The sequence below is a fragment of the Etheostoma cragini genome, chromosome 22 (genome assembly GCF_013103735.1).
Source record: "Etheostoma cragini isolate CJK2018 chromosome 22, CSU_Ecrag_1.0, whole genome shotgun sequence".
Lineage (NCBI taxonomy): Eukaryota > Metazoa > Chordata > Actinopteri > Perciformes > Percidae > Etheostoma > Etheostoma cragini.
Genome location: NC_048428.1, coordinates 20,611,188 through 20,635,024, shown reverse-complemented (window position 1 = coordinate 20,635,024; position 23,837 = coordinate 20,611,188). Strand labels below are relative to the sequence as shown.

Genomic DNA, 23,837 nt, shown 5'->3' with positions numbered 1-23,837 from the left:
CACTTTTGCCAATTGACTAAATTGTTCAAAATTCCTTTTCCATATTTAAGCCACAGTTCCACATAAATATCCAAACCACGCAGACCAAAGCAGTGAGCATTTTTTGGCTGTTGCAAGTTGTTGGATGTCACTGTTGTGATTGTTTGCGATCCAATTACCAATGTAAAAAAGGCAATTTTATTTTTTTTATAATACACGTGAACTTTGTCTTTTACATTCAAATGCAGAGGATCAAATATTCTGATATTTCAAGTGATCCCAGTTGGCTTCCTCCCTTTCTTTACCCCCTCCTCAGTCCTCATTTATCTGTGTTTATCAAATAATAAAGTACGCATTACTAACAACTTTGGGTGCTGTTTGCAAAGCAGGCAGTTTGCCCACCAGTTTCCCAGCATGCGGGTTCAAGAACACTCTTTCCAGTCAAGTCTGCTGCTCTCCACTGAGCGATGATGTTTATTCCCGTTTAGCCAGAGGCAGTTGAGCAGCAGCCGAGGCAATGATCACTAAATCCAAATCCCTCTGACACTTTACGCCGTCATTATGTTGACAGGAACAGTTGCAGACGTCAATCCTCCCAACAGATTCATTAAAAGCCAATACTGTGGTTAGGTGTTGTCCTTAACTGTTAAGGACCTGCGTTGTTTAAAGAATAACTGATGTATTTTTTTCTTGATGCGTTTCCTTTAGTGTACCCAACTCTGTAGTTGAGGCTGGGTAGCAGGCAGTCATTGACTTGGTTCTGATATTGCACAATGGGGGAGATTAAATTGGAAGTAGACGTCTTGGTTGTTGTTTTTATTTGTATTTTTTATCAAACTGTCAAGACGGCACTGAGTATTGCAAGATTTCTGCTTGTGTCACGTCAAATAACTAGCTTATTTTTTTTTTCTCCCACCAAAGAAAATGCTGTTCCTCTTAACCAAAGAAAAAATACAATTGCTGCTGAATTTGTCTCCTCTGTGTTCTGTGCTACAAAGCTGAAGGCCTTTTGAGCAACTATAAATATTGAAACCTCTCTGTTAACGTTTTACATATATATCTCATTGGAGCTTGAAATTGATTTGAAGTTGGCTGAAAGGAGACAAGCATTTTGAAAAGCAAGCCCAGGGGGGAGAGTAGTTGGAAATATTTTTTTTTTGGACTAAGATTAACATTCTACTAATGTAAGATTGATAAAGGCTTGACATATCCTACTGAGCCCTATCTTTTCCCTTTTTCTTCCCTCAGCGAGTTTGAGATGTTGAGCCGCGGCAGTCTTTCTAGGCACAGCAGTTCTTGTCCTCTTTTCGAACAAAGCTGAGTGTCTTCTAATATGTTTCCTTCAGGGTTATTTTACTTTAGATTCCCACTTTTAACTCTCTTTACAGGTTTGAAAATGTAAGTCATTCATTTTCTTACAGACAACTTTACCGAGAAAGAGGCAAAGGGGGAGGAAGGGTCACGTTTTAGTGGCTCACCACCAGCTCCCTCTCCTCTTTTCCTTTGAGCGATTGCTGATCCAACATTATTAAACAGCTTTTCTGATTTGCTTTCACCAGTGTTACCGTTTGTAATGAGTCATCCGAAAAAAGGAAGATCTCAAGAAATGGCCCATGTATTACACGCCAATTCGTATGCCATTATTGTCGGGTCGTAACACTTACTCGCTTTCTAGTGTGTTTATTAACGCCATTTGAGCTCCGTTGTCTTACATTACCACGCAATGGAGTGTCAATTTACGGCAGCGGATAGCATGAAGGGGCGAAAATCCACATAGGGAGTTTAGTCAGGGAGGTGGATGGGTAAAACACAGGACTTTCACTCAGGAGACTCAGTTACGTTTCCAAAACGCAACCGTCACTTTCTCCTCGCGATAACACGCCAAGGGGCGATAACACGCTAAGTGGCATGTATGTTTACATCCGCTGTATAGAGCATAGACATAGACACGGATCGCTCAAAATGCGTACAGATAGCACGCCATTTGGCTTAAGAAAGTTGCCGTATGGTTAAGCAAAGTCATGTTTTCTAATCGCTGTCAGTTTGGCTTTTGTTGATCCCTGTGTACACTTTTGGCCCTCTGTGACGAAGGAAGAAGTGACGTGGTTGTATGAGTGGAAGTTGGGAAGCAGAGCTGTAATGAGAGACTGAAAATTCCAAAAAGGCAAGAAAAACACCGTAATATAGGTGTTACACAAAACAAAATCCAATTTAAAAGAATGAGAAGTAACATTTTTATTTTTAGAATTGATATTGTTTCATACATCTGCAATACCTCCGCTGCCGCACAACATCTTTTCTCACCTCTTTGAAAATCAATAGTATTTATAGTTTTTGCCACATTGGAAGGCGGATCAAAAAGCCGGCTCTAGCAGCCACCTGGCTTGTGGTAGACCAGCCAGTAAGGGTCACTGCTGCGAACAGAAATCATCAAAAAAGTACTATCCTCAGAGGAGAGACGTTTTTGGGGGTGTAGGAAATACAGTGCTGATCAGCTGAGTTCCTAGAAAGGTTCATGGGCTAAAGTGTTCCTTTACTCTTATCTGCTAACTCCCTTATCCTCTCCTCCAGCTGGCCATGACTCACCCCAGTCACCACCTCAACTTTGGTATGAATCCTGATCATGCCCGCAACTCGCTCTCCAACTGTGGCATCCGCCAGCCCAAGTACGGAGACAGGAAGGTCCACCACATGTACATGAGGAAGAAAGGTCGGTCATTTTGCCTATGCATCCCATTCTGTCACCTGCCTACTGGTGTTTTTCCACTGCATGGTACGTCCTCAACTCGCCTCAACTCTACTCGCCTCTTTTAGGTTTTCCATTAAGAGAAAAAGTCCCCGGTACTTGCTAACAGATACTTTTTTTAGTACCACTTCAGTTGAGGTTCAAAGCGAGCTGAGGCGATACTAAAAGGTGACGTGAAAACCTGCAGACTACCGATTGTCAGAGGCAATAGTCACTATTCACTGCGTCATCATTGCTAGCGACAGACAGGGGGGTCCTTAAAAAACCCGCCATTATAAAATAGTTTAACCTGTGGAGTTTTTTTTTTTTTTTTTTTGCTGCTGCTTCCAGCTTTTTTTGAAACTATATGTGTCTTCTGGCAAACGGCCACATGCCAAGAATCAAAAACAACACACCTTCAACATTTTGTGTGTGGGTGTGTGGGTGTGGGTGTGTGTGTGGCATTAGGTCACATCAGTTTCCTGCGGCCTCACGCGTGATACAGCACTAGTCGGCAATAGAAAAAAGAGGACGAGTCACCGCTGTTGAGCCGAGTTGAGGAGGTACCATGTAATGGAAAAACGCCATTTGTCCCGTTTTTACTGTCAAATGACTACTCTTGTCTACTATGGTCGCTCACCTCTCCACCCTGGTGGACTTGTTTTCAGGAATCAACACTTTGATTAACATCATGTCTCGTCTGGGGCAGGATGACCCCTCCCCTTCCAGGTAGGCTGCCTGCAGGCACATATCTCTTCATGCTATCACTGACCACAGGGGCAATCAAAGGGACGATCGTTGTGATTAATATACCCGGCAGGCCTGCTGACAAGAAAATTAACTTCAACTGTGAAAGGAAGCGATATCACAGGGGAAATGAAATGAGCTAATTTTAAGGGCAATGGCTACTTACTATGCGAACTGCTGTTTCTTTCACAGAGCGCTGATCAGTTGAGCGTCTGTGTTGTGTGTGAGATGCCTGAAGTCTGTCTTTCTCGCTACTTGTTCAACTGTCCTCACATCTCCACCGTTCCCCCCGTCTCCTCCTCACCTTTAGGATCAATCACAACGAGAGATTGGAGTTCCTGGGCGATGCTGTTGTCGAGTTCCTCACCAGGTGAGAAAGCGCCTGCGCTTCTATGATAGACACAACCGCTAATTGAATCCGACTACAATGCTATCGGCCTTTCGCTTCTCCGCCCGTTTCTTTCTCCCCCCTAACTTGATTTCTCCCTCTCTCTCATTGTCTACATCTATCCGTGTCTGTCACAACCACGCTCTTCTCCATACTTTCGACTCATTCAAGACAGCGATTTACTGGTAATTGGAACTGGGATGTAATTCACCCACCCCACCCCTTTTAACAGCCTGAAATTCTCCATGACAACTTGCAATTAGCTGTCTGGAATTGCTGTCTGGACTGCTGACTGTGTTATTGACTCCCAGGTGAGTGCGGACTTTGCTGCCCGGCACTTACCTAAGCACAGTGCTAATTATACGTAGCTATTATTAATCTCACACACTGCCTAGCAAGGTAGTGCCCTCCTACCCACTGTACCTCCTCTTCTGGGTAGATTTTACTGCAAGAAAATATAAGAAAAAGGCTCCCTCTCTCTCCACAGGGTGCAGTACTTTTCCCACACAAGTTGCAAAAAAAAGAAAACCAAGAATAGATTTTCATGTGACTTCCATTTGCCCAACAGCATATCTTCTACTACCAAAATCTAATTTGTAACCCTCAATGCTAACACTTCCACAACAGTGAACATTCAGGAGCGGGATTAAACCTTAATAGGAACTGACACTGGGTTACACAGGACACTGCTTCAGCTTCTTATGCAGCAAGAGCAGTATTAGCAAAGAAGGTGGTTAGCCTGTGTTTCCCTGGATATCTCTGGGCATGTTTTGCCACTTTCCCTCCTTCCTCCCCCTTTTCCTTCCTTCTTTGATTGTTAGCGTCTGACGAGACATGCTTGGCCTACTCTCTGGCCCTCTGAATTATTTATCAGCCTCTTGTCCAGTTAAATGGGTACAGTAGAACCAGCCAACTGCCTTGTGCACCTCTAGTGTGCGCTGCCCTTGGCGGCTATCTGTGCCTCTGCTCTCCAGCCAGCAGAATATTTTTCACATTTGAATAGCCCCAACACAGGGAGTAAGTGCTGAACAGAGAAGGTTCCTTTTTCAGAAAAAGTAAATATTTCATAACGGAAGTTGAGGTAAGTGTTGGAATTAGTAATGCGTTTTAAAGATAACGGCCTCATAAAGTTTAAAGCGCCCATATTATGCTAATTTTCAGGTTCATAATCATATTTTGAGGTTGTACCAGAATAGGTTTGGATGGTTTTATTTCCATATTTTTGTTGTACTGCACATTGCTGCAGATCCTGTTTTCTCCCTGTGTTTAGGTCTCTGTTTTAGCTCCAGAGTGAGACATTTCATTTTTAAACTATCTTTGTTGGGAGTCACACATGCTCAGTAGCTAGGTAAGATCCCATCAGCTAGAGAACTCTTTCTCCAGCTTTGGTCAATCCAAAGCAGGATTAGCTGGGAGACTTCTTCTAAACGAGGGCCACTTGTGGAACACCTGCAGAACAGGGACATGGAAGTAGTGCTTTTGTAGATTATAGTGAACTAGTGTGTGTTGTAGCAGTGTTTTGCCATTGAGAACGAGCTAGCATGCTACATTTAGCCACCTCGCCTTGGCTAGTTATGTATAAAGAAAATCATATCTCACTCAATACAGCATGAATAGTTTTGTATAAGTGTATAAGCACCAGATACACAAAATAACGCCCTGAATCCCATTTTTTCATAATATGGGCATTTTAAGAACCACTGCTGCAGAAAATGTGAGGAAAGGTGCATGAGAGCTACAGTTTGTATGTACTGTATCTTCACTGAATGAGCCTTTGGTGCATTGCACTGCTAGTGGGTCGATAGTTTACTGCACCAATACATTTGACGACCATTTCTTTTGTGAATTTGTCTTTATTTTAAAAGGACTAGCTTCTGATTAAAAAAAGACAGTAGTACGAAAAGAATGTTTCTGTACCTGAAGAATGCTATGTGGCCCAAGTAGCTGCTCTCTGTGACTGACACTTTTGCTAGCGAACCAAGAGTCTCTGGTCTAATTATTTTTCATTACACAAAGTGTTTTTTATTAATTCCAAGTGCTTTGTTTTCACACTAAGATCACAGTACCCTGACAATTAAACCTCTCGTGATTTTGGAAAAACAGAACACCACCTGCTTTCCTCTCTGTGCATTGATTGGAAATGACTGAATTAAATGGTCTGTTTTAATTCAAATGAAATCAAATGATACGCTGTGGTTAGGGAGACGCTGGACCGTAATGAAAATGGAACCTGCTTGCTGAAACCCAGCTGTGGAACTACTGAAGCGTCTGAGGCCATTTTGGGGTTCCAACATAGACCTGGAAAGGCTGGAAGTCTTTAGGAAATGAATTAGGTGGTCTCGACAAAATTGGTAAATGAAGGATGAGGCAAGTTAAACATACTGTAACAATATTATATATATATATAATATATATATATGTGAATTGTATTATTCAAATTGCTCAATACCAAATTGAGTTTAAGCCTGTACTTAAACCTGATACTTTTTGGAAGCTTTTCTGGCATTAATTGACAAGACAGCTAGGTGGGAAAGGGGAGAAAGAGGGGGAGGACATGAAGGAGCTCGTCACAGGTCGGCCTCAATCCCTGGACCTCTGCGTTGAGAGATAAACCTCTATGTAAATGTGCGCCTGCTCTACCAACTGCAGATTTTATTATGTTTTATAAATACCTATGTTTGTATTAAAAAAAAAAAGAATATTTCCCAACTAAAGATGTTTATAAACCATGACATCTAAGATCCTTCTAACTGTTCTAATCTGTTTTCATTTTCTCTGTCCACAGTGTCCACTTGTACTACCTTTTTCCCAGTTTAGAGGAGGGCGGCCTGGCTACCTACAGAACAGCCATCGTACAGAACCAGCACTTAGCCATGCTAGCCAAGGTAAACTCATAACAAGTCCTCCCTCTGTAGGGTCAAACCAGTGAAAGTTCTGTGAACTGACAGGAGAACATGTTTGAGACAGTGTTATTGTTTTCTGTCTTGCCGTTATGAGCTTGATTCTTTCTAAGGGGGCACTGGGGAAAAGAGTAATTTTGTCTTGCTGCCATCCCTTCCCTTCTTTTTTTTGCCCCCTCAGGTTTGTAATTGGAGTTAAAAGGTTGTTGTTTTGGAGAACTAGACTAGTGCGACTGGGGTCCCTGTGGGCCCCTAGAGGTCTTCCTGAAACACTCTCCAGTTCCTGTTATCGCTAGGCCCCCTTGCTTCGCTCCTTCTCTCGCTGGCAGCGTTGTACAGCCAAGCCGCACTCACTGGCACATTTGTAAAGAACACAACAATAATCGTCCCGTGATGTGGAGAAAGCAATTAAAAACTTCAATCTTTCATGTTGCTCCCTGCTGAATACAAAGATGCAGCCGCCCAAATCTGCATTAGTGCTGTGTAGCATTTTGGCTTGTTTCAATTTGCCGCTCGCGGTAAAGTGAGTGTGATGCAGTGTTCGACGTTGCCAAGTTGTTTACCAGGCTCCTCTAAAGCCGTCTGCTCAAGAACACTCGCAATTATCTTTCAAAAAAATAGCTTCAGCGAGCAACGGCACAATCCGCCACTTCACTTGGAAGGCTTGAAAGTCCGAACGGGTTCCCTCTGAGTTGGAGTATTTATGAATTGTGACTTAATTTGTGTGTGCAATCACGGGGGGTAGGATACCACCAACAGTTACCAGGCATAATTAAATAGCACCCGGGGTATTTGTCTGTGGTGCACTGCCAGTAAAATCAAGTTGTGCTACTTTTGAGTGGCACAAAGAAATAGTTGCAGAAACTTTGACTGACCCACAGTCTCACACTCCACTGCATTTATTAACATTAAATGGAAACTAAATATTATTATTATTATTATTGTTATTAGATTGAACATGTATAAATCTTTACGTGATGTCCTGCTTCTGATTCTCACACAGCTTTAGAGTTGATCAGTACAACCAGCTCCACTAGAAGTTTAGTGCCTTGTTCAAGTGTAGTAGTTATAGTTGTTGGGTCAATTAGGGGAGGGTGCGTCATTCAGTTTTTTGTTTGGTTATTTTTTTAATCACATTTTTTCCAAGCAGGTACTTTTAGTCTTTCAGACTCTTAGTGTGTTTCAGCCATTGTTTCATGACGAGCCCAGGTTCTATCACGAGAAAACGCTCCAAAAGCCCTAACACATTGAAAGGTGGAGTTACTTTGAAAAGTAAATCGGGGCAGTAGAATTAAAAAATAAAAGAATAGAATAAAATAAATTCTCACAAAATAGAGACAAAAGGAACTGCAAGGACCACACTTTGTTTCGAAAATACACTCTACAGTGATTGTGCTCAGTATTTTACTTTAGATTAGTCGATAAAATTGTGTTCAAAACAATATTGTGTACTGTACAGCAGAAGGGGCTGGTTTGAGCTTGTTTAGATTAAAATACAACAAAATATACATTGAATATATTTGTACATACAGTATAATATAAACACACACACAAACACACACACACAAAGCGAGAGGTATGTTGTATGTAACAACAGGTATAGTAGACATAGTACCACATAGATAAATAGGACATTTGACATTGCTATTATAATACATTTATTTTATAAGCATATAGCATATTTGTAATTAACAATACATTCAATATCAGTGTTTTTTTGTCTCTTTAATGTCATTGAGGTGGTCAGTTGGCAGTTCAGCTTAATGCACACTCCTCTGATCTCCATACTTATTGTAAAAAGTGGTTTGAAGGTCACCATTGTACTATTTTACAATTTATCTCGGTATAATCTAGTGGGTGTGGGTGCGCGAGTTTGTGTGTGGGTGTGCGTCACTGTGATTGTGGTCATTGTATGCACGTGTGTGAACATTTTCCTCCTGTGTCGGCTTAGTGCATCATGCCACAGCTGGACAACACATGGGCACATCTGTCAGTGCCATGAAGTAGAACCTTTTCCAGCAAGGGCAGGCAATCTTTTTCATTTCCCTTGAGTTTTTTGCTCCCTTTATTTCCTTTTTTTTCCCACAAAGAGCCTATCAAAATGTGTAATTCCCAAAAATGCTATTACTTTTTTTTCAAGAGGCTATTACTGATGTTTCCAACTGATATGGTTGTCTTTGTCTTTTACAGAAACTGGAGTTGGATCGCTTCATGCTCTACGCCCACGGACCAGATCTGTGCCGGGAGTCGGACCTGCGACACGCCATGGCCAACTGCTTTGAGGCTCTTATTGGTGAGATTCCCGCGAGACAAAGATAGAAGCAGGGATGGTGTTTGTGCAGGAGAACAGAAAAAGACGAATGCATTTTGAGTAAACTATTCCAAAAAGGATAGATTTACATATTTCGTTGATGCAATTTATACTGAAAACAAATACTGTCTCTCCGTGCCAAATGACACAACACAAACATTAGGAAGGGGGTTTTATGCTCATATAGTGTAGTATACTTAATAGTTTAGTGAAGTGCTGCTTTGCTGGACTTAGCAGCAGCGCGTGTGTGTGTGTGTGTGTGTGTGTGTGTGTGTGTGTGTGTTTTTACGTTGTGTAAATAGCTGCAGTGGATCTCCCATTAGGCTCTGGACACATTACACAGCTTTATTGATCTCAGGAGATGTGGTTTGACCTCTGGCTGGAGATGCAATCCCCAAAGCGCTGCTCTCCTTTACCCACACCAAACACATACACAAGCTTGCTTTTCATCTCACCAGCAGTTCAGTGATAGAGTTTGTGCAGTTATTAGGACCCTGTGCTTAAAACCACACACACCAAACGCACATGTGAAGCAAAAATCTCTTGGCGGGGACCTTCTCCCTTTTTCCTTCCAACCCCATGGGCAGCGCTAAGCTAAGCCTCGCTCCTTGAGAGCTGCAGAGTCGGCAGCTTTCCTCATCTTATCACCATCTTGATTAAACCAGTTCAGCCATCTTGGCGCTCCCCTGATGATAGATACAGAAAGTGGGTGGCTTTAAAGAGATCTTCCTCGCCTCCCCTCTCCCTGCACCAAAAACAGCAGTGCGCAAAGAGTGCTGACTGGCACCACGGCCCCCCCGTTGGCCCCGGGGCCCCGTTCTTGTTACGGCTTCATTATCGGCAGAGACAAAGTCCTAATCTATTCTGTCCTGTGGCTGTCGCCGCCTCATTGCTTCGCACATCGGAGCAAGGCAGCAGGGTCACGACTCTGGATGACTCTTTTTGTCGTCCCCCTCTCTCTATCTTTTTATATCTCAAATTTCAACTTAATAAAAGTGATGAATAAACAGGGACGCTGTTATAAAGGAACCTGGGAGAAAACAGCTGTCAGAGCACCCTGTGGTGATGGGTTTGAGATTACTAACTCCAAAATGATTCCCCCCCCCGCACCGCAGACACGCACACATACACACAGATTTGACACGTGAAAAGTCACTTCTATTGAAAATGCCTTCTGATGTTGCCTCACTTCGTTCACTGAGACTTTTGTCATCTTCATTTCATTTTTTTGTTTTTAGCTCAAATGCCTCCTTTCAGACCTTGTCGTTGAGCAGTCTGTCTCCGTCTTCCCCTGTCTCTGACTTACTCTTTATGTCCCGTTGCGTCCCCCCCCATGATCTAGAGTTTGGGTGTTATTAGGTGAAAGACGAGCCTTGCAGATGATGAGTCATCATGTCATTCTGTCTACTCCCCCTCTCTTCCCTCCCTCACCCTCCTCCCTCTCCAGCCCTCCAACTCTCTCACCAAAAAGAGAGCATTTTCTTGTCAAAAGACAAACTCAGATCGCTCACACGTGCCGTTGGATGGCACGAGGGGCTCACAAACGTTTCATTTCATCCTCACGCACACTTTTCCATCTGACAGAGACGTCAAACCACCACTTTCCCAAAAGCAGCAGGCACCCCGTCAACAGACATGCACATTGGTGTGTCGCTGCCTTGATGTCTGAAGGTACCATCATTTTTTGATTTTTTTTTTTCTTCTATTTTAACATACTTTTTTCCACCTCAAGCGTGCACATGCTAAGAATTCAAATGGGCCTATTTCCGTACACTGAAAGTTGTGATGGAATATGACATGCTCATAATATTTCCAAGGCCCTGGCAGATAGCTTTAACGGCTTACTATGCATGTTTTCTGACCTTTGTTTTATTTGTTTCCTTTCCACAGTGACCATTGAACCTGGGCTTTGTTGGAAATGGCAGATAATCCTCTGCTTTGCATGGGCAAGGCTTTCCCTCAGTGGAGCCGAGAATGTGTCTATCTCCTAACCCTGAGGCAGGGCCATTCTCTTGCTCGAGACAGAGAAAGAAAGTGGAGAGAGCTAAAGAGAGAGAGGAAGAATGGAGGGAGAGCGGTAGAGGAATGGAAAGCAAAGGCATCTGCAATGCAAATGGGTGCCCTGCAACCCTGAATAATTCAAAGTGTTGAATGGAAATCTGGCTTTTCTGATCCTCTGTCATTAACTTCTGCCGAAGTGGGCCATTCTCATTTGGGCTCTTTTGGCCTGCACACCTCCCATTCTGTACCGCCCCCCTCCCCCCTTCTCTCTTTCACCCTCTCCCTCTATGCTTTTGCTCTTGCCCACTACCTCTTCGTCTTTAGAAACCATTTTCTCTCTCTGCTTATTCATAGCAAGTCTGCACGCCTGTTGCCCTCCCGTTTCCTTCTCAGGTCTTCTTCACTGATAAGCCACGTCGCTTCCTTCCTGCCGAACTGTTTGAAAAGAATTGAGCGAAGAAGAAAAGAGGCACCACTCTGTTTTTATGGCCCTAATTTCCTTGTACAGTTGATCTGTGGATTATAGGCTGCCAGCAGCCATGGGGGATACAGATGGTGAACCTTTGTGAGGGCCCTTTCTAAGCTCTTCCTATTAAAGGAATGGAGAGAAAGGATTATCTCTCGCTGAATATCAGATTCATACACAATACAGCCGGTGTATTCATTGAGCGAGTACTGCTTCCTTTGTTAATTGCAGCAATGGTAACAGTGGTGGAGTTGGTTTCTTTTGCACCCTCTTTTTTTGTTTCTTCCATCTCACCCCATTGCTCCAAGCCTCCTTTTGAAAGGTAATATGTTTGATGTTTCAATGAACTCAGCCTGCCTTGGTCGCTGCAGTGGTGAAAATTCTATTTTCATGTTTTGGTTTTGTTTATTTTTTTGCCTTTTAATGTGTTGCTTTCTGTGTCCGTCTGCTGTTTCAGCCCCCATTGAGCCGGAGAGGCAGCGGCTTAATATATTATTTGATGGATTAGAGCCTGAGCGTTTTTGAATAATTCATTCTAGGTTATTAATGGGACTGTCAGCCGCTGGTGTTTCATATGCCCCTGATTCTGTGTTTTTATTGGTCACTGAAAACCCACAGACATTGGAATTCTATTCCTAAACATAACACTGTACACTTGGCATGGCTGTCTGCATTAGCCTTCTGACAGATGTGTAGAGTGGCCGGCCTTCTCTGGCCATGACTGATATCGTCCACACGGTACTTGATGGAAACTTGGTTAGTACACTGTGTTTACACAGTTTTTTCTCTAACCTGTACCACATCTACACTATCAGTTCAGGGTGGGCTCCATTGGACTACGGTTCCACTTTTGGTCCAGTTTAAAGTCAGGAAAATACCTAGATTCACCAAGCTCAGTGTGCAGAGACTGCAAAGAGCAGTGTATGGGTGTCCAATTATGGAAATAGCAAATAGGTAATCTACCTTGAAACAATTGCACTGAACTTTATGTTAAATACTTAGTTAGTTCTTAAGTTGGTTATTTCAAATTGTGAGTAAAAACAAAATACATTCGCTGAGGGATTAAAAAGAAAAGAAAAAATAAAGCTGGTGAATCACATTTTCCTGGAAGTTTCCAAAGGCACAGGCAGTGCACGCTCAAATCCAGTGTCCCCACCGTATTGTCAGGGATTCTTCATGTGCATACTCTAGGCAGGTTTATCTCACTAATAGGCCTCCCTTATAGTGCGCTGGCTAGTGCCGGAGCTCTGAGACGGCAGAGCGATTTGGCCAGGGCATGATGTTACTGCAAGATGAGCTGCGGAGTGATTTGAACATATAATTGCCGGTTGAGTTGCCTGGGCGTCTTTGTGGGCCGTGTGCATTTGGGGCGTTAGCTGCAACTTTGCAGGCTGATGCGGTGGACTGTGAAGAACAGATCTCCGTTTGATTGCGAAAAGTTGTGCGATTGATTGGATTGCTTTGGGGCACAATTTTTGCACAGCCAGCCGCCTTGTCAAGAGTGTTCTCGCTAGAATTAACTGCATATCTTGGTTTCTTAATGCACAAGCTCTTTGATTGACACCAAAGGTGTTGCTTTGAGATTTATAATACCTTTTTTAAATCCCTGGAGGTTCTCCTGGTTTCTCCCGTCCTCCCTGCTTACCCCCCCCCCCCCCCCACACACACACACACACACACACACACACACTTTCTCCTTCCTCTTGGAAGAAGTTTAGAAAATCGAATAAGAAAAACTTTGAGTTTTAACGACTTCATGGACTCCATTTGGGGAAACTCTCTAGATCTGCTGTGTCATCAAAACATGAAGAAAACTGCCTCCTGGCCACACCCACACCTAGCTTCAGTGTTCACACACACATGAATGCATTGTGAGTGGGGGGTTGAAAGGCATTCAAATCTTGGTCCTAGGAGGGAGTTCTTATCCTCCCACAGCTGGTCTCAAGAGGAAACATCTGCTACGGAGCAGAATCTAGAACTGAGGTCCACGTTATGGTAAAAAACACAAATCTCAGTGCTAATGCTTAGTGGAAAACATCCTGCAAAGAACTGCTCTCCTCTCTAGAGCCTCCTTTGGTCAGCCTCAGTGAGACGTACGCCCGACATGCCAAGTTTACAGAAGCCTTGCTTACTGATACACATCTGCAATGGGGGGAGGGGCCTGCTGCTTGTGTGGACTTCAAGAAGAGTTTATAGATATGATTTATAGACTCTTGTGTTCAAAGCATTGCAGGAAATGACTCCTCAGTCTTAAAGCCATATTGAATGGTGCCTTCCAAATTCACAAGCTACTTTCATTATTTTACCACTTAACTCGATTTTTATGTTAGTAAAGGGCCTCTAAATAAATGAGAGCCTGCTACTTGCCAAAGGAGCTGCTAGGGCAAGACAAGGTTGTCAGGCTTAATCAAATTTTTACTAACATTTGGGCAATGGCTGGTAGAAAATTCCTCTGTTGAGACGTAAAGGGCAGATAGATAGTGTGTGCATTTGTTTTCTTCTGCTCGGCAGTTTGTTTGTAATTCTTTATGGTTTCAGTTATATAGGTTGCATCTTTACTGTGTGTGTGTGTGTGTGTGTGTGTGTGTGTGTGTGTGTGTGTGTGTGTGTGTGTGTGTGTGTGTGTGTGTGTGTGTGTGTGTGTGTGTGTGTGTGTGTGTGTGTGTGTGTGTGTGTGTGTGTGTGTGTGTGTGTGTGTGTGTGTGTGTGTGTGTGTGTGTGTGTGTGTGTGTGTGTGTGTGCGTGTGCGCGTAAATGGCCTGTTAGCCATCTGAAAGCAGTTTTCCTCCCCAGATGATGAATCCCTCATATGTTTTTGATGTTGTCCATGAAAGCAGTTTGCGCATTTAGACTTGCAACCGCACCGCGCCCCATTTCCACCGGCTCATTTATGCACATAATAAAAACCACTGCACGATTGTATACCCAATTTGCCAGGTGGTTATTGCTTTCTAAATTGAATGAGCCACCCTAAGTGTGATGGTTGGAACTTGTATGCAGCTTAAAGGCACCATGATAGTTCCACTGATTCTAGTAGAAACAGTATAAGAGCAAAACACACAAAGGAGTGTTGACTTGTGCAAAGGAGCTGACTATTGCAACAGAAGGAGCTGGAGATGCTGCATATAATTTCCAGGGAGAGAGAGACATTTGGGACACTTGTGTTGCTCCTTGGTTGCTTTGACAGCAGCTCTCTGTAATTTTGGACCAATCCTCAAATCCAATGTTTTTCTTTGTCCATTCTCTTTTGTGCGTTGGTGTATGTTGTTTGTATTTTTATCCCCTCACAATTCAAGTTAAATTTGACACATTCTGTTTGTTGTGTGAACATCAGGACAAATAAGTCATGCCCGAGTGCGAAGGCGAGTGACAAAGAGAACATAATAGTTTTGTGCACACTGTCCCTGAATGGTTTGAGCATGAAGTGCATCATTCTGTATGTGGGCTTGTATCTGTTTGCCAGGCCTATTCATGCTTTAGCATGTGACAGAGGCTCAGCCTGCCACAGATTTGATATTTATGTGACCTTGGCCAGTTCCATCTCAGTGTAGGGGGGGGGGGGGGGGTGGAAATCTGCACAGGAACCCCGAGGTCATGTTCACTGCAAAAAGCAATAAAAATGCACTCCTACTTTTAATAAAGCAATTATAACTCATTGCCGAGTTCAATTAATTTGAGGTTTTCCATTAGGAGAGAAGTCTGAAATTGTTCACACTGGCAATGCAGTGGTGAAATCTAATGCTTTTCCCAGTTACTTTGAATTTGTGTGGGATTGGCGTATAAAGGCTCTAACACACCAGCCTGACGGCAGAAAAGGCATTTGGCTCCCATCGGTCCATAAATTGCCTCGGAACACACCAAAGCAACGCCAACTTGAGCGTACGATCTGCGTGCTCGCGAGACATAATACGTGTCCATAGTAACAGCAGGCTCGTGTTTTACAAACATAGCCGACCCAAACGTGCTTCTGAAAACATTTTAAGCGAAAAATAGGCCATAGACTTGCTAAATCTGTCTGTTTGATCAACAAAGGTCAGTTTGAAAGATTTTAGTTTTTTTGAGAGGCATTTGTCACGCTCATCCCGCTCGTCATTTCCGGTAAGGACTTTAACATATGAGCGTTGATTTGCTAGTCAAGGGCCATCACTCCACCAATCAGATTGGTCATTGAGTCAGCCAAAATGAAGGCCTCCGGCTTCTCCGGCTCCAGACTTGAGTCACCGACCTCGCCAGATGGCCGATTATCTGGTTGGTTTGTTGGGGCCTTTATTGAAATTATCCTGCACAATTTCCAGCAAATACTCCTCAGAGTTTGTGCACACTACCCAATTAAGCGGTGTATTGATTTTGTCTAATTAATTCTTAGTTTTTTTTGTTTTTCACTGTTTTAGGTGCCGTGTATTTGGAAGGAGGCTTGGACGAGTCCCGGCAGCTCTTTGGTAGACTGCTTTTCAACACCAAGGTAACTGACAAGATGTTTTAATTTGGTTTCTGCCCTCTGCCACTCTGTAGTTTGAGATTCAGGATGTGTATTTTCATGAACGTATGTCTCTTTTTGTGGACACTTGTGTGTTTACACATCAGACATAGAGATAAACTGTGAGTTTTATATATTAATTTGGGATGACATAGCTGTAATGTTTTTACCGATCCAACATGTTTAAACCCACACACTACATGTTTTGGCACCACTACATACTGCACGCTGTTGAAGCATTGCCAGCCTCAGAATGGTAGATCTGCCATAATCTTGAATTACTCTGCAATGCTTTTGACTAGCTGCTTATTATGTGCACTGCACTGATATTCAAAAAGATAACAAGATAAGACTGAGGGGAAAATAAAGAAAAGCTGGATGAAGACATAGCAGGGTTTGTATATTTTGTGAAATGAACTGGAGGTGTGGAACAATGTGGTTTGCCAGTCATAAACAAGGCACGTGCTTGTGCGTGTGCGTGTGCGTGTGCGTGTGCGTGTGCGTGTGCGTGTGCGTGTGTGTGTGTGTGTGTGTGTGTGAGTGTGTGTGAGATCAGCCGGCATGAAGACGTAATGAATGATCAGTGTTTGCGTTTATCTTGGCAAGAAATGTTATGTGTCAATTAAATAACCTGCAGCGCATCTAGTATGTAGCAGCAGGCATTGTTCTAATTGGCTATTGAGGGTGTTTGTCTGAGATTCAGTTGGTGACTCCCAACACACTACACAATAAGGGTCCGCGATTCAGAAAATGTCCCGATTCAATGCTGATTTTTAGGTTCACGATTCAATAACCAAACAATTCACAGTATGTAAGTGTAGTTACCTTTCCCATGTGATAGCATGCACGCCATTACAAAACGAAAAGGGTTCAAGACCAATATTTTGGTTATGTGTGTATAATAAAAAAAAAAACGTATCCATCACTTTTATCAACAGAACATTTTTTCCTTGATTTTTCTCCATGCCTTTTTAATTCACTGATTCTTTTCTTCTGTGTGGCCAGCCGTGGTGTTTGAGTGCCAACTGTAGAGTATTTATTTCCCTGTGGAGAGCTGAAACATCCTTGGTCCTGTTTTACTGTCATCCTTTGGCCATGAAAGTTGACAGTTATCAAGTTATTTAGTTGAATGAATTGGAGGTCTTTATTTGTATAATGAGAGATTCTATGTGAAGACTGACTTCTTTCAGATGCTGAGCATATGTGGATTTTAATTTGAAAAACGCCTTTCAAGCACTTATTATAAGTAACGAGCAGGCAGAGAACGGGGTACACTGTTGCCATCAATAACGTAAAAAACTGCAGTCAACAGACATGGATAAACACGCCCTCACAAACATACTGTATCTTCTAATGCAAAATAAACCAGCAGCATTGAGTACTTTGAGAACCCATGGCTACAGAAGATACCCGCTGTGTTTTTGTTCATTTCATCACCGAGGGAGACAACAGATGAGAGAAAAGTTTGGCATGCTTCTGATAGAATTCCATATGCACGATAGAATAGATAGGGGAGCATCCATGTGCAATGAGTAGTAAAAAAAAAGATAAAGACGGGCTGTATTAGTAGCATGTTTTATGGAAAAAGCAAACCCAAGTGGGCAAAATCCATCCGTTAAAGAATAACTAGAAAACTGCATTACATGATCTTAGATCAATGGTAAATATAGACATTCAAGCTTAGATGTAGTCAGGAGCTAAACCTTTCAACTTAAGTAAAAAAAATAATATATATACACTACCGGTCAAAAGTATGGGGTCACTTACAAATTTCCATTTCACTCCATTATAGACAGGATACCAGCTGATCTGGGTGGGTGGCTGATCTTTAATGCAATATCTACATTTCCCATTATCTGCAACCATTCATCCAATGTTCCTAATGCTTATTCTGTTTACTAATCTGATATTATTTTAAAAAACTAACTAAGAAAACATTAGACAACCCTTTTGCAATTATGTAAGCACATAATGTAATCTGCAAACTGCTGCCCTGGTTAAAAAAAACAAGGCAACTGATCTCAGCTGGGATTCTGTCTATAATGGAGTACAATGGAAATGTGTGAGTGACCCCAAACTTTTGACCGGTAGTGTATCTTAAAATCATTTCTAAAAACTACTGGGAGCCTGTAAAAGGATGCCAATACCAGTTGAGTGAAGGCTTTGCTGCTTATGCAAGGAACAAAGGAATTAAAGTGGTCCGTATATGGGTTATGAAAGCATAAACAACTTACTCCAAATCTAAACAGGATAAAGAATATGATTTAACAACTTTTTGTACATGGCCTTCACATTTAGAATAAACACATTTTTCAATGCCAATAACACACTTTGGTCATACAAGTGAAAACAAACCAGATTCTCGGGCCCATGCATATTCTTCAAGGGGGCAAAGTAAAAAAGATGACTCTGCTCCCGACACAAATCCCCTCCAACCTGTCAGCCATTCAAGTCAGTAGTTGTACTGCAGCTATGCTCTGCACAGTCCAAGTTCCACTATCAAATACCTTTAAAGTGCATCATAACAATCAATGATAAAAATTACAGCCATTAAATGTTCTCAATAGCACACTTAATTCAGTACAATTATGGATGCTGAGGGAGCATATTGGTTGGGTTGCATGTGGAGTTGTGCAGGCGAATTTTTAGACATGGAGACTAAGGGTTGAAATTGTATGGCTTGTCACCCCCCTGCTGAATCTCCCTGATGGCTGTTCTGTCAACAAATCTGAGAGGAGACAGATGGACACAGACCAGAAAGCCAGGTGGTATGATGGGTATGGGGGTGGGGAGTCGTGGGCCAGAGAGATGGACGGACACCGGCTGAGATACATTTCTCTGGTCTGCAGGACTACTCGCATCCTTCTGTATTTCTAGCTTAACACTTTTCAAATGGGTCTTCTCACAGCACATTACCAAACTAATGAGAGGCAGTGCAAAATTGAAGGACTCTACATTTTTCTTTATCACACCCGGCAAGGTTTTGCTGGTCCAATTTGTTGGTATAGTATTCCATTCACACATGGGTGATCAATCCCATTTCCCCTTCTTTTCTCTCTGTAACAACAGGATGCTGGCTGGTGTCCCTTTGCTCCGCTCTTGTTTTCTCTCTTTCCTTTCCATTCTTTCCTCTCTCTAACACTCCAGGATGTCATTCCTCCCCACAGATGTTTTGCCCCAGTCCTCTTGTGACAAGTCATCACAACAGCACCACAACTCCGGGGGAAGAATTTAGAACTGACTACCTAAGACAAAGCTTACATGTCATTTCCACCTCTAGAGCTAGCCAGACAAACAGTAGCCCAGTTTTTTTCCTCCCCTCTCTTCTATGGCATTCATGGCTGGAGTGCAACAGTTATTTCCGTCCCCTTGTTTTTCTCTCAACATATCACCTTTGCTGGCACTGGTTCACAACAACGGGGCTCTTGCTGAGGATGGAATTGAGCTTCATTGCACACAGATGCCCGTAGGAACAATGAATGCTAATTTGCTAATGATGTAACCGTGGAGGTTATTAAAGCATCAGTAGAGAGACCGGAAGCCTCTTTTTCAATGGAAGCTGCTCATTTGCTCTCAATCTGGACCCAACAGCAGTGCAATATAGTTGGGGAAAGATGTTGATGCCACTGATCTGTCCTGAGGGAAATGTCTCTTTTGAGGAACAGTCATCATAATGATGATCCCACTAGTTACCCGTGGGCTAATCTGTTGGCTTTTATTAACACCACCTCACAAGCATAGACACTGCAATTGCAACAAAGGTTGCTGTGACAATTGAGATGGTCACCATGGCACTGCGATGGTTGCTTTTGGTGGTATGGGTATCCCAGCCTTCTTTCTGCCTACCTCACTTCTGCATGCATTGCTAAAAAGGGTTTTAAAGCAGCTTGATGGCAAGTGGCATCAACTGTTTGATTCTTTCTGCCTTTTATCCACATTTTGATATGGTTAACTGTTCTGGTATGTATTCCGAATTAAATGGTTTTGCGAAAATTGCCTTTATATCAGGTTTTAACTGTATTTGATAATCATGACTCACTATGGTGTTGTTTTGATCACTTAGTACACCAGTAGAGTGTGCTAGGCTTACATGGTCATTCAGGTGAAAGACTGGCTGACAACTCCCTCCATACTAAGGTCACCTCACTGGCTTGCATCAACAGTGACCTCTCCCTCTGTTAGGTGGATTCAAGCTAGTTCTTTCTGCATGAACACAGATTATTCATTACTTTTCCTTTTTGAAAGATCATCCACTGGAAATAAGCCTTTCTGAGAATGAGTTGAGTGTTTCTATTTTCCCTTCCATGAACCACAAACAATACACTCTACTTCTCTTTTTACTCGGTTATTGTAAATGTGCTGTATTTATATAGCGCTTTTCTAGTCTTAACGACTACTCCAAGCGCGTTTACATCATACAGGAAACATTCACCATTCACACATATTCATACACTCTGGCCGAGGCTGCCGTACAAGGTGCCACCTGCTCATCACAGAAACACACATGTCACACACATTCACACTCAGATGCGCAGCATTAGGGGCAACTCGGGGTTCAGTGTACATTTGCATACACGTTTCTGCTCAAAGGAACTGTAAAAGTTCTGCTCTTCACCTCAACAATAAATGCAGCTATAGACGAACTGTTCAAAAAACACTGATCATTGTCAAAGAAGAGCACCATTATGTCCCAATAAGGACTGGCCACCAGTCCCAGGTTGTGGTTATGGGTTCTAGTGGCGTTGACTATTCACGGTTGGCTTGTGAGCCCTGAGTATGGGCATGACTGAGCCTGCCCCCCCATGAATTATAGTTTCGCTGATTAAAGCCCACCTTAAAATGGAGACCATAGCAGGTTTGACCAAGTTGCTTTTAATTTCAACTCTCCTTACGGGTTAAGCTGTTGACATTCAAATAAACATGTTTGCATACGTTTATTTTTCTTCCTTTTTCTGTTTGTAGCACAAGAGCTCCGTCCTCCAAATGGCTGGGATTCAGCTGCTGCACATGCTGATTTGTGTCCCCAGTAATTATACCTTCCACATGCTGGGGGGGAGAGAGGAGGAAGGAAGAAAAAAAAAAACCTGTTGTTATTCTTAAATCCCCACTCGATGCTGGCTTAATCATTGTCTGCCTTGTCTTTGGAATGGCTGTAATTGAAACATTAGCTGTTCGGTCTATATACAGCATGTGGGCGGATCATGCGCGCCCTGTGGATGGATTTTAATCATAAGCCTCGTTCACAAGCCAAAGCAACTTGTGTGTACTTCACTTCCTCCTGCGTGTGGGTCCTACGTTTTAGATGCATCACTTTCTTGTGTATTTTATGGCAATTTGCGTGGCTGGAAAATCATTATGATAAAATCCCATGTTGTATTTACAAGCAAGCTCCGTGTTGACTTGATATCTGCAATGTACTTTTCAACTCCAGTCCCAGGTTTAGAGACAAGCAACCAAAAGGAAGCTTTTGCTCAAATGTATTGACCACTTTCATGAATTTTTCATTGGCAGCTCAAGGCGATGGGTTGCCAGCTGGGTAGGATGAGAAGATGAGGCGCCCATTCGAGGCTGCTGACCACACACAACCCCCCTGTGGGCTAGCACCGCATTTTAAAGGTTTATCTCCTTGAACCTTTTAAACACCTGAGTGATACTGTACTTTAGAGGCCCTCGCCACATCTCTATCACTACTATGACTCACCCAACATTAGACCCCAGGCCTCAAACTGCTTCTGACTGGCGTTGTCCTTGGCAACAACTTAAGAGCCACAGCTTCTGCTTCTTCTCTCTGTTTGCTGTCTATTTCAGCCTTTGTCTTTTCTACCATTGGATCTTGAGGAGTTACCTCAGAGTCGTGTTTAGGAAACATGTTGACCTTGCACAATTTTCTCTCCACCAGCATGGGAGCCAAAAGGAGTGCAGCACTGTCAATGTGGTTTCCCGGGGACAACACACTTCTCAAATCCCACTAACCCTCAAACCGCAACACCCCTCGCCTTCTGTTCAAATCCATGTGCCCACCCCCCTACTCACTCCCCGGTGATTGGTCAACACACAGACCTCTTGATCTGAAAGACAGATTCCGACTTATTTGTTGTTATTTCGACGCTTCTCCATTTGGGTTTATGAAGGCACCTGGAAGCCCTTGGACTAAAGGAATGCTGTGTCCCTGGCATGGAACTGTCTGTGACCCATCATCCCAATCAGTTATTTTGTTTGCCGAAGAATCAACAACAAAACATCATCAAAAAGTGTTACATTTATTCTTAATATTGAGAAACGGCAGCCGTCTCTGACATCGGTGAAGAGCGAGTTGTCAAGTGTCAAAAGTAAATAAAATGTTCCCCAGCATTTTATGTTGGTGTATTACCAAAAATAAAGTCATGTCCTTTTTCACTTCATTTATTTTTAAAGCTGCACTTACACAATGTATTCATCATTGTCCTTGTTCATGCTATATGATATCTTGATACACTGGTGCCAAATTCTAATTGATAAAATAAGGCCCTCATAATAAGAGTCCTCTGCTCTCAGCGTTGCTAATTAGGTAATTAGCTAATAAGGGAAAATTTAAAGATAAGTTTACTAGCTGAAGAGAAAATGGATTTAAATGCAATAATGGACATCCGTTTGAGAAAAATAACAGATGCCTCAGCCATGTTTAAGTCCAGAGTTGGGAGCCGTAGTTGCTCTAATGTTCTGGAATTTCAATTTACAGACGGAAAAACTTCTGTTGCAGATTTGGGCTATTTTCTAACAGTTTGGAATTGCTGCTAAGAGAGAAAACTTGCACTTATAAATTAAAAAGGATAGTTGTCCAGAAGCAAAACAGAGCTAATATTGGACCTATATTCCTCGCTATGTCCAAATAAAATGACCCCAGATAAACTCTGATGCTACTCAATGTCTGCTGGGCGCATTTGTAAATAGGAAATTGTTGTCTAACTATTTATTTATATTTTTCTTAGACCACATTCTGCCAGGCAGAGGTTCAGGAGGTAGAGGGGGTCATCCTTTAATCACAAACTTGATGGTTCAATTCCTGGCTCCTCCTGTCCTTGAGTAAGACACTGAACCCAAAGGGCCTTGCATGGCAGCTCCACCACCAAATAATGTATGAATGAGTGTGAATGGGTGAAGTCAGAGGCAAATTGTTAAGCGCTTTGTCCGGTAAGGTAGAAAGGCGTTACATAAATGCAGTCCATTTACCTTGTGGGCTTTGGTCCTCTTAACTAACTTCGATTCTCAGTTTCTCTTCCCTTTATATATACAGGCTAACATTAGAACCATGATAGTGTAAAGCTTTCTTGTCCATTGGAGTAGCCAATGAAAAGTTTCAGTACTACTATTAAATAACTGAAAGTGCACAAGGCTGATGAAATCCAGCAAAATAAATGTTCAAATTCTTAGAAATCCACCTTATCATGCATGGTTTTATTTGTGGAGCAAACACTATTTGAGGCTGTTATTGCTGCTTATACAGTATTGTTAGGAATGTTGTTTTTTGTTGTAGTTTATTTAGTTTATTGCTACCGGTAATACATTAAAATGTCTTTCCACTGACTGCTCATTTCTCTTCCCCTTTCTTTTCTGTCTTTGCAGGGCCTACAGGAGGTCTGGCTCAACTACCCTCAACATCCCCTGCAGGTTGGTTGAGAGATGTTTTATTATTGATGTTTATTTTGGGCTAGGTGCCTCTCATTAAAACTCACCTCACCCGCAAGTCACAAATGCATTCTCTCCTTTGAAGTTTTCCAGCCTGAATGTGTTTTTTCGTGTGTGTGTGTTTGTAAGTGTGTGTGTGTGTGTGTGTGTGTGTGTGTGTGTGTGTGTGTGTGTGTGT

At 42.5% G+C, this 23,837-nt stretch overlaps 1 protein-coding gene across 2 annotated transcripts in view; it reads left to right on the top strand.

The window, feature by feature from the left end:
• drosha (drosha ribonuclease III) overlaps nt 1-23,837 on the top strand; it is a 92,611-nt gene that overhangs the window by 38,717 nt on the left and 30,057 nt on the right. For both annotated transcript variants that reach the window (XM_034861545.1, XM_034861544.1), the window contains exons 18-24: nt 2,551-2,689; nt 3,373-3,433; nt 3,762-3,821; nt 6,625-6,724; nt 8,930-9,032; nt 15,909-15,979; nt 23,597-23,641. In XM_034861545.1, the coding sequence (XP_034717436.1) occupies nt 2,551-2,689; nt 3,373-3,433; nt 3,762-3,821; nt 6,625-6,724; nt 8,930-9,032; nt 15,909-15,979; nt 23,597-23,641 (579 nt within the window). The remainder of the gene's footprint in view (nt 1-2,550; nt 2,690-3,372; nt 3,434-3,761; nt 3,822-6,624; nt 6,725-8,929; nt 9,033-15,908; nt 15,980-23,596; nt 23,642-23,837) is intronic.